Source organism: Mercurialis annua, linkage group LG3 (assembly GCF_937616625.2).
Source record: "Mercurialis annua linkage group LG3, ddMerAnnu1.2, whole genome shotgun sequence".
NCBI classification, from domain to species: domain Eukaryota; kingdom Viridiplantae; phylum Streptophyta; class Magnoliopsida; order Malpighiales; family Euphorbiaceae; genus Mercurialis; species Mercurialis annua.
In genome coordinates this window covers 75,112,892-75,124,218 of record NC_065572.1, presented here as the reverse complement: position 1 = coordinate 75,124,218, position 11,327 = coordinate 75,112,892, and the positions used below count along the sequence as shown (strand labels likewise).

At 34.8% G+C, this 11,327-nt stretch overlaps 2 protein-coding genes and 1 pseudogene across 2 annotated transcripts; 2 read left to right on the top strand and 1 right to left on the bottom strand.

Moving 5' to 3' along the window:
* Positions 1-25: 25 nt before the first annotated feature.
* Positions 26-1,009, bottom strand: LOC126672032 (uncharacterized). The gene has a single exon (XM_050365921.2). It carries the CDS (start codon positions 833-835, stop codon positions 200-202), a length of 636 nt encoding a protein of 211 aa, XP_050221878.1. The 5' UTR covers positions 836-1,009; the 3' UTR covers positions 26-199.
* A 2,292-nt stretch (positions 1,010-3,301) lies between these two features.
* LOC126674795 (septum site-determining protein minD homolog, chloroplastic-like) lies at positions 3,302-4,648 on the top strand. Its single transcript, XM_050369307.2, has one exon. It carries the CDS (start codon positions 3,419-3,421, stop codon positions 4,400-4,402), a length of 984 nt encoding a protein of 327 aa, XP_050225264.1. The 5' UTR covers positions 3,302-3,418; the 3' UTR covers positions 4,403-4,648.
* A 98-nt stretch (positions 4,649-4,746) lies between these two features.
* On the top strand, positions 4,747-6,765 carry LOC126673012 (septum site-determining protein minD homolog, chloroplastic-like; annotated as a pseudogene).
* Positions 6,766-11,327: the final 4,562 nt, after the last annotated feature.

Here is an 11,327-nt window from a genome sequence, read left to right as displayed (position 1 = left end):
GCAAAAAAAAAAATTAATAGGAACATTAGAAATCAAGCTAGTACAAGCAAATGATATAAAAAAGCAAAAGCACCATTGTGCAATGTTGGTTCAAATCGGAAGCAACATACAAATTAGATAAACAAAGATGAGATTTCACGAATATTTACAGAATGATCACTTAGAACTAAATCACGAGGCAGCACGCTTTCTTCTATCCTCATAGCATCCCATTGAAGATGATCCTGTCGATTTGAGCATCCTCAGCAATGTGGAGCGACGAAACAGCCTGCGCTGCAATAAGACCAGCTGAGAATTCTGTAGTCCCCCAACCCTCTTCTTCAAAGTACGGTGTGTTTGCATCTCTTCCAAAAGATCCACACGAGAATGACCAATTGTTATCATCCATTTCATTCCACTCGCATTCAGTTCCGCAAGCATTAGATATCCACCCAATTCTTTCATCCGAATGCCTTATAACATCCTGATAGGGAAGACATGCCCTCTGTTCACCCAAAAAGAGATCAATACTGCTAGCACAATCCCATGGATTGAATCCCTCTTCCTCATTCAGCACAAGATTACATGGATCATCAGAGTCCTCACCAAGTAACACATGCAGAGCAACAGCCTCGGCAATTGCAGCGCCCTCTTCATCAAGTCTTTGCTGTTCTTCCTTCCTTTTCTGCTTCTTCTTCTCTAGTTCAGATATGATGGCTGCAGAAGTAGCAAGAGCTTTCTCTAAGCGCCTCTTTTTCTTCTCAGCTTGTTTAAGACGATCAGGCTCACCTTTCACCGGCTTCTTCTTCACTTTTCTCATAACAGGTTGCACTTTATTAAACGCTATAGTATCCATTGAAACTATCAACCTACACTAATTGTCTTGTTTTTTCTTTTACCTTATATCGAAATCCTCTAAAACGTGTACATTATCTCTATAATTATGTTTCTTTATCTATGCTGTTTTCCTTTGTTTAGTACTAAATAATTACTACCTAATTTAAGTATAAAAAACTTGTAAAATCTCACAAACTACACCCACTCAGGTCTGTAGGAATACCTCATTTTCCTAACAACACAATCCCAAACAGAAACAACAGGAGATAGCAAAAGAGAAAAATGGTAGGCATTCACAAACTCATCCCTCCGTACCATACTCCCTACTTTCACACAACCCTTGCTTTTACCCATTCTGTGCACCCCGGTATAGCCAAAAAGCCGATCAAAATTACAAAGCGCAATCACACTCTGAGTCAAGCAGCTCACATGTCCTTCTCAAACTGCAGTCAAAGGAACCAAAACAAAAGTCAATATATAAAATAAAAATCAGAAACACCATGAAAAAGAGGAGGCATCCAATGCAAGTATAAACACATCAGGAGAGCACAAAGACACCCAACATGTAATAAATATCAACTCAAACCAGACAATGACAAGGACCCAACAATAAAACGGCAATCTGAAAAGAAATTGCAGTCCCATTTTATTTCAAACCGCAGCCTACCTATTCAATAGATTATGCACAGAAGCAAGCATAGATGGACACATTACAGATGCAAACGTACAAATAAACAGAAATACATGATCGAAACCCAGACAATTAGCACCCTTCTGGTTCGTAATTTCACGAAACACACACGAAACATATTCACGCCTTCACAAACAACTACAACCAATCAAATGTCACGGAAAACCCCATATAAAGGAGGTAGCACTGACAACTCATGATTGTTTCACATACAATAAAAATAGTAAGATATGGTAAAATTATCCTTGTTATACAATCAACATTTCCAGTTCAGCAATACAAAGCTCAGGTCTCACTGTCCCACTATAAATTATTTGAGCAGTTCTCCAATTCGACATTACAATTGATTTAATCGGGTTTTGGCAAACAGAAATTTAAACTTTACACAACCAATTCATAACCAGAATAACACAGATCAAGAATTTCAACTAATTCAAATATGCACAACAATTTCAATTTCAATTTCCATCAAATCTAGACAGACAGATTAATTCAGACATCATAATTAAAAAAATGAAAATCAGATCCAAATAACCAATTCTTATATTACCTTAATCCACCAAAACAATCATAATAAAAAACAAAAATGAATGATTAAGAAAACCAAACCTTAATTCAGTGTTAGAGAAACTCAAAGTACATCAACCTTTGTGTTTGGATCTAGAGAAAATAATGAGAGAAACAAAGAGAAAAAGGAAATGAGATATAAAATATAACTGTAAATCACATGGGATTGGTGACGAAACAGAGTAACAAGTTGAAAAAGAGAAAATCGTGCCACCAACCAATCAGCTTCTGCCAGGTGTTGCTGGACAGTTTGGCGGAACTGATTCAAGGGGTAAATTGGGAAGATCATTGTATTTACGTGTTGTGTTTTGATATTATTATGCCACTTGGCAGCTTTTGTGAATGGATGAGATAAGCAAAAGTGGGTCCCATTAGATGGAGAAATAAAGGAAGTTAGATGGAAGCCGTTGGATTAGGTTTCTTCATGAGGGAGCAACTGATTGAAGGGTCGAGATTACAGATCTGAATTTTATTTTTGTTTCTTGTTTATTTTGTAGTTGTAGAGATCAATTTTTCCTTTTTAACTCTCTAGCTAGTTGTAGTGGATTGGGAAACGGAACTTTCATTTCAGTGAAATATGACAATCGCATCATATGCATAAAATATCACAAAACAATGGGCTCAGACTAGGCTTGTTCATGGTCTGAGTATCCGTCCGGTCCGGTCCGGTCTGCCCAGACCCGTCCGTCATAGCCCGGATTTGGAGAATAGTTTTTGTTGTGGGTTTGCGCTTTGGATTTATGGTTTTTCAAAAGACGACTCTTATATAAAAAGTTTACGCTCCATTTGTTGTCTTTATTAATATTATGAGCTTGTAAAGAGTTGAGGAGAAGTAATGGGCTCGCGTCCTCCCTCGGTGTGGAGGAGGATGGAATATGACAGTGGTTTGGACTAGGTCCGAGCTTTCTTCATATAATTATTTATTTTAAATGTTTATTTAGTACTTATTTTGAAACAACCTATTTTTTAGAATTTAATTCCTATAATAGTTTCTCATGTAAGGCCGAGCGATCGAAGTCCGAACATAGTGTAAAAGACTAGTCTTGGATATCGAATATAAAACTCGAACCGGGCTTGAGCTAACATAAAAAAATATTAAAGCACTATGGGTTGACTCGAATCCGGTCCATGAACAGGTCTAGCTCATACCCACATCTAACGGGCTAAAAATCCAATTTAGGGCACAGAAAAAGCCCAATTCAGTAAACCTCTCAATATCTCACATTCTCACCTAACAGTCTCATTACTCATTTCTTAGTTGGTTGATTCAGTGGTGTGATTCGTAGCAAATGATGATCTTCTTCTGTACACTTTAGCTCAATAATTTTATCTATCAATTTAACAATGTTATCTCTAAAATGCAATCCAAATCCTTCATTTTTACACTCATTAGCTCCATTTAAACCGGTAACTGCCCCCAAAACCCAAACCCTAAAACCCTCAAAATCCACCCACTCAAATTCCTCCATACAATCCGTCCTCCAATGGAATCGGAAGCCCGAATTAGCCGGAGAAACGCCGCGTGTTGTCGTCATCACATCCGGAAAAGGCGGAGTTGGTAAGACAACCACCACCGCTAATGTCGGACTCTCATTAGCTCGCTTAGGTTTTTCTGTTGTAGCTATTGACGCCGATGTCGGTCTTCGGAACCTCGACCTTCTCCTCGGACTCGAGAATCGCGTCAATTACACGCTCGTCGAAGTTATGAACGGCGACTGCCGTCTAGATCAGGCCTTGGTACGCGATAAACGGTGGTCGAATTTCGAGCTCCTGTGTATCTCAAAACCTCGCTCGAAGCTTCCGTTAGGGTTTGGTGGTAAAGCTTTAGTTTGGCTTGTTGATGCGTTAAAAAGCAGACCTGAAGGTTCTCCTGATTTTATAATTGTAGATTGTCCGGCTGGAATTGATGCAGGGTTTATCACGGCTATAACTCCGGCTAATGAGGCTGTGCTCGTTACTACGCCTGATATAACTAGTCTGCGTGACGCGGATAGAGTGACGGGGCTTTTGGAGTGTGATGGAATTCGGGATATAAAGATGATTGTGAATAGAGTGAGGACGGATATGATTAAAGGCGAGGATATGATGTCCGTGCTCGATGTGCAGGAGATGTTAGGATTGTCGTTGTTGGGAGTGATTCCTGAGGATTCTGAGGTGATTAGGAGTACTAATAGAGGGTACCCGCTTGTGCTGAATAAGCCGCCTACATTGGCTGGATTGGCGTTCGAGCAAGCTGCATGGAGGCTTGTCGAACAGGATACGATGCAGGCTGTTATGGTGGAAGAGGAACCTAAAAAACGCGGGTTTTTCTCCTTTTTTGGAGGATAGGAATTGTTCACTGTTTGATTCGGGCGATGCTGAATTTTTGTGACAATGGAGGCTTTAAGTTGTAGAAGCAGTATCTACTTATTTACTGGTGAAAAGGGAGCCGGAAGCTGTGTATAGAGGGTTAGTAATGCTTGTGTTTTGATTCTTTTAAATTATTTGAAAGTTTTTGGATAGAAACATTTCTAGTGTTAGCATTTGGAATGGTAAACTGCTAGCCTATGCTGTTGATTACAGTTTTGTTTTGTATTTAGTTTTTTTTTTTTTTTATAATCAATAGCTGTTTGGTTAACAAATGCAGCTTCTCCATTCTTTCTGTTATCTGTGTCGTAACTAGTTAATTGAAAATGGGTATTACATTGGGAAATAACAATGTATTGATTTCTGAAATTCATTACACAGGTAGAGAACATAGACCAAGTATTTTATTATCTACGCCAATAGCAAGAATTTTCTACTTGATCAGATATGCCTTGTATAAGTTTATAGGTCTATAACCTTGGACCTAGATTATAAAGATGCAACAAGGGCATGTTTGTATAAGCATAGAAAGTCATTATAATACATGAAGCAAGTCCAAATTTCAGGTGTCTCCAGTAGGCGAACTCCTGTACAATTAACAGATTCTTTGGTAGGGTATATATGACTGTAAAAAATAGTGTGTTTGAGTTTGAGTCTTAGAAATGCATTAATCTCGTCTTGAGTACGAACATAGTCATTTATAAATTATAAGCCTCTTTGGACCGGTTTTCATAGTTTAGTATTAAAGCTTCATGGCTAAAAAATTCGTAATGGGATTCAGGCCACATTCTTGCGTTATTTGCACGTAGTGGAGATAGTGGCCTTTGTAGGCTCGGCATATATATATATATCATTCGTATTTTATTTTCTTTAGAAAAGCATATATCAGTTGTAGGTGAGCTTGGTTGATCAAGTTTGCGATTTCCTAGCTCGCTGGGGTTCGACTTATATGTAGGATCGGCATTAGTATAAATGATGAGGACTGCTCAGAATTTTAACTTAAGCATTATATAGCTTAGTCAAGTGGGAAATGTAGTTCCCTTCAGAATCATGGAACACTAGGAAGAAAACCTATTCCATTTAATATCTTAAACAATTGAATTCTCAAGGTTTTCTAAGTGCTAAACTAAAGAGTCTTGAGTCTTGATCAACTAAAATTGTGTTTCTTCACAAAATATGCAAATCTAATATGCTGAGTGGTTTGGAGGAAATGGAAGTAGTCAACCAAAAAATAAAGGGTCCTTAGTATTGATGATGCACTTAATAGGTAGAATGTTCAAAGTCAATTGTTATTTGGGCCTATAGCCTAAACAGTTGGGCCGATTTAGCCTCCTTTACTTCGATGATGATTACGATACCTTCTACTCCCATGCGGCCTCTTCTCTTGGGGGCCTTCTTTTGTCAACCTTTTAGGCTTTATGCTGAACCCATTTGAAAGAAATAATTTGAAGAAATTACACCATATATCATAATGTATTAATTACAAATATATTGTACTAACTTTGTATATAAAAAAAAAACTAATTTTTTGTATTTTCAAAAATACGATTTTCATATTACGCATATCCTTATTTCAAACTAAAAAACTCTAGTTTCTTATTCTTATTCTTTGGGTCAAGCCTTAGTACGCAATAAACGGCGGTCAAATTTCGAACTTCTGTGCATATCAAAACCCCGCTTGAAGCTTCCGTTAGAGTTTGTTGGTAAAGCATTAGTCTGGCTTGTCGATGTGTTAAAAAGTAGACTGAAGGTTGCCCTGATTTTATAAATATAGATTGTCCGGCTGGAATTGATGCAGGCTTTATTACGGCTATAACTCCAGCTAATGAGGTGGTGCTCATCACTATGCTTGATATAACTAGTCTGCGTGATGAGGATAGAGTGACGGGGCTTTTGGAGTGTGATAGAATTAGGGATATAAAGATGATTGTGAATAGAGTGAGGACAAATGTGATTAAAGGCGAGGACATGATGTCGGTGTTCGATGTGCCAGAGATGTTAGGATTGTCGTTGTTGGGAGTGATTCCTGAGGATTCTGAATAAGTCGCCTGTATTATTGGCCTTTGAGCAAGCTGCGTGGAGGCTTGTCGAATAGGATACAATGCAGGCTGTTATGGTTGAAGAGGAGCCTAAGAAACGACGGTTATTCTCCTTATTTGGAGATAGAAATTGCTTACTCCTTGATATGGGATATGCTGAATTTTCGTGACAATGGAGGTTGTAAGCTGTAGGAGCAGAGTAGCTACTTATTTACCGGTGAAAAGGGAGCGGTAAGCTGTGTATAGAGGGTTAGTAATGCTTGTATTGTTATTCTTTTAAATTATTTGAAAGTTTTTGGATAGAAACATTTCTAGTGTTAGCATTTGGAATGCTAAACCGCATGCCTATGTTATTGATTGCAGTTTTTCTTTTCTTTTTTTATATTATTATTTTGAATAGATGTTTGCTTAACAAAATTAGTTTCTCCGTAAGATCTGTTATTTGCATAGTAACTAGTTAATTCAAAAATGGGTAACACATTAGGGAAGAACCATGTGTCGATTTCTGAAATTCATTCCAATGACAAGAATTTTCCACTTGATCAGATATGCGTGGAATAAGATTATAGGACTATAACCTTTGACCTAGATTATAAAGATGCAAGAAGGGTATGTTTGAGTTTGTATAAGCAAAGCAGGTGCTTGTAGTATGAATGATTAAACCCGTTAAAATATCAAATGTTTATCGCTTTTATCAGTTATAGTCAATTTGTTTTGAAAATCTGTATGATTAATCTACTGGTCGTACATTTGCGCATTTTCACGGAATGGATATAAATAACTTTTAAGGAAAAGATTTTAATACTAAAAATGTCAAAATAAATTTGTAATCTACAAATTAATAAAAATAAGTAAAATGAAATTTATTATAGTAATTAACTATTTTAAAATATTAAATATTTATAATACATTTTTTTATATTTTATAAAATTCAGTCTTATTTTCTGTCTTTATAACTTTAATGATTTTTTTATTTTGTCATGATTTTCTTCTTCTTCCTCTATTGTAATTTGTAAATGGTTAAAAGATTTTGGTGGTGTTTGATAAAATTGAAAATTAAATGCTGAAAATTAATTGCTGAATTCTAAGTGCTGAAAATAATAATTGTTGATTTTTTAAGTGCTGAATCAAATAAGTCTGTTTGATAACTGCACAAGTATGCAATTACTGAATATTTTTGAAATTATTATATTTACATATTAAATTTTTAAAGATTAACTATTTTAAGAATAAATTATTAAATATAAATATATATTATTTAAATTTTTAAAATAAAAAAATATAAAAAAATATTATGACATATCATAAACAAAAATCATTAATTTTAGTTGTATATTTTGACATTTAGTCCTTAAAGATTATAATAATGCCCTCCTTTAACTTGAAAATTAGTCCTTAAAATAAAATACCAGTTTTAAAACTCATAAAAACTGCTTAGATCTAATAATTAATGTGTGTTACAAACAGAAGTCCAAATAATATTAAAAAAATAATATTAAATAAATAAGATATAGACTATAAAAAGAAAAGAAAAGATAGAAAATAAAATATTTATAGTGCAAAATACAGTATTTTGCAATTTTAAGTGTCGATCTTACACTCTTTATGATATTAAAAAAATAAAAAAAATAAGATATGTAAGATATAATATTTTTATCTGTGAGTAAAAATTGAAAATAATAAAAATATAAAATTCATTCAATGATAAAACTAAGAGCAAATTACTCTAAGACCCCTCACGTTTGTTATAATTCACAGTTTGGTGCCCCATGTTTGAAAATCAAAGCAATTTGCTTTGAAATTAATAACTAAACATAATTTGAAAACAATTATTAAGGATAAAAAAGAAATTAAAAAGAAATTTATATCATCGCATTTCAGAAAATGTACTAAAAATAGTCTATTATTTGCAAATGTTTGATAGATTTTGACGTATTATGAGGTTTTATTTTATATAGACTACTTATGGTTAAATCCAATATGATTAAATACGCATAAATTCGGTTGATAATCGCCAAAGATGAGTTTAGCTACTCATAATTATAGATAAATAACCAATAGTATAGATGGAATTCATAGTTAATAAGAAAAACAACAATACAAATCTCTCTAAAATTATCGTACTTTGATCGCTAAAATCCCAATACAAAATTAAAGAGAAAATCTAGACAAAAGAGTAATTGAATCGAAAATAAGTAATCTATGCTAAAATCAGGATTAATGATAATTGATAATTAAGCGAATCCTTTAGAAGAATTTACATTTTGTATTTATACCCTTATACAATTAGGTTTCAATTTAATTACTCAGGTCTCCAATTACTCAAATTGAAGATTGCAGGCCCAAAACGTAAAAAATATATACAGGTTTGGGAAGTGGCCTGACGCGCCACAAGATTTCCTCAAAGGGGCGCGTCGTCTCTCCTTTGTCACGTTGATCCTAGTGTTTGGGATCTCGTTTTCAAGGAATGTTGACACGACGCAAAGACACCTAAAACGACGCGCCAACTATTTTTTCACTCCAAAAACGCCTTAAAAATGCTTTGATGTTTCACGACTATTCACATAGGTCCAATATTTTTTCATTAAGCTTAAAATTCATCAATTTCCATGCAAACACCTGAAATATTGGACACAATTATAAGAGCCAAAACGAGTTTGATTTCAATGATAAAAGAACAATAAACATACCAAATAGTACCTAAAAAATATGAGTATTTCTACTCTTATCATGCACTAGTCAGCATATATGATGCTAATGATTATAGAGTAATAGCAGTTATAATTGACTATTACCAAAATCAGAGCAAAAGTTAGGTTACTTCGGTAAGAGAGCTATTGAGACTCATCTTAAACATTAACAGCCGTAAATGCCAACATGCACACTTTCTAAGAGATGTGGATCATCAGAGTATAAGACCTTAAAAACGATATTATCGCAATCTAAGAAGCCATAAGAAAGAATCAGGAGATGTGTGGAAGTCGTGATCAATCTGCTAAAAAAGGAAGGAGGTTGATCCTCGTAAAACAGGAAAAATTAACATAACAAATTTGGCAAATATGGTATCCGATGATACAGGCCTAGTTGATTTTGTTTTAGCTCGAATTGGAAATCTAGAATTTGAGGGCTATTTGAATCGCCGCAAGGTTTATTCAAAAACAAACAACATTGTATTTTGTATTGACGAGTTAAACAAAGTGGGAGGAGAAATTTATCGAGATGCTTTAGTTGTATTTATAACACAACTAACCCAAACATGAAACAATAACCATAAATTGCAACAAAAATGCCTACCTAATGATAATCGACCAGGACGGGTGTCTGATAGTATATGAAGATAGCTCCAAGGGCGGAGCCAAGAGTGGCGAGCACGTGCGTTCGCCTCCTGGACTTAAAAGTATCAAGATCGAAGACCAGTGGTAGAGCTATATACAAAATAATTATGTTACCACAAGTCGAATAGCTATATCGCTGGTATTTAATCCTTGATACTTTTTTAGCCAGGGGTGACCACGCGGGCTCGCTATCCCTTGGCTCAGCCTCTGGATATGAATGGCCATGGGGATGGAGGTTATCAAGAAAACTATTTTTCTTCCAAGTGAAATGTTTCAGCAGATAGGAATCGAAAGTGTTTTGCATGATAAGTTCTTTGAAAAAAAGTGGGAAGTGGAGGACTATCAAAACTCGACAATATTGAGTGTCAAATAGGAAGATCTCCACTAATTGTGGCCGTGCCAACAAAGTCTATTGTTGGTGACTCTAAAAACGCTATTGAAAAGGCTATGGAGGACACCTATCACACTGTGAGCCACTTTAAGGTTTCCTCCATCGATGATGTGGATGGCATGGAAGAGGACTATTTTCCAGAAAACACAATCAGTGGTTTACAGATTCTTGTGAATAGCAACAATACTATAGGAAATTAGGTCGATACCCGCGCGTTGCGAAGATAAAAATCATTAAATATAATTGGTCGCAATATCTTAATTGCAACTCCTAAAAATTGGGGGTATGTGGTCGTAGTAAAATTCGATGTAAAAATATTTAGGACGATAAATTATTTGGAATAATTGTGTGAATATATACTTTTCTATTATTAAAATTATCACTGATACATATATTATGATCGTAATTTTATAGCACGAATGTGACCACATTTTGTAAATAATTGTTGAACATATGATATATCTCTTTATAATTAATTATATTGATATAATAAATTTGATTCGGAAAATTAGAACGAAATCTATGACTCTTTATCATTCATCAAATCCTACTATTATTTACCAATAGGAGTTGGTTCAAGTGGTAAGCGGCTTGATATCGCTTAAGTAAGGTCTCGGGTTCGAGTCCTTGTGAATGCAGAAAATTTCCGCTGGTAGACTCACCCACCATGCCAGGTGCGCGACGCGGGTCGGATCCGGATTAGTCAGGGCGAAGCCTTGGAAACCAGATGGGCTTACCAAAAAAAAAAATCCTACTATTATTTAAATAATAAAAGTCAAATCCTACTAAAACAATAAAAATGAATGAAATCTCTTCAGAATCTATAATTTTTATTGTTTCTCACTAGCTATTGGCTCACCAAAAGAAAATGTAAGAATAAAAAGTCAATTTATTTATAATTTAAATTTAAATAAATTATTCTCAATAATTTTAACCAATTAAAAATAATATTTTTAATTTTTAGATAATTAAAAAATTATAAAAAAAAACTTTAGCCATCGGGGCTCAGGTTAATTACTATTTGACTATATATAATTGATGAAGGTAGTTACGTGGCATATATATTTTTTTTTTTGGTAAGCCCATCCGGTTTCCAAGGCTTCGCCCTGACTAATTCGGATTCGACCCGCGTCGCGCACCTG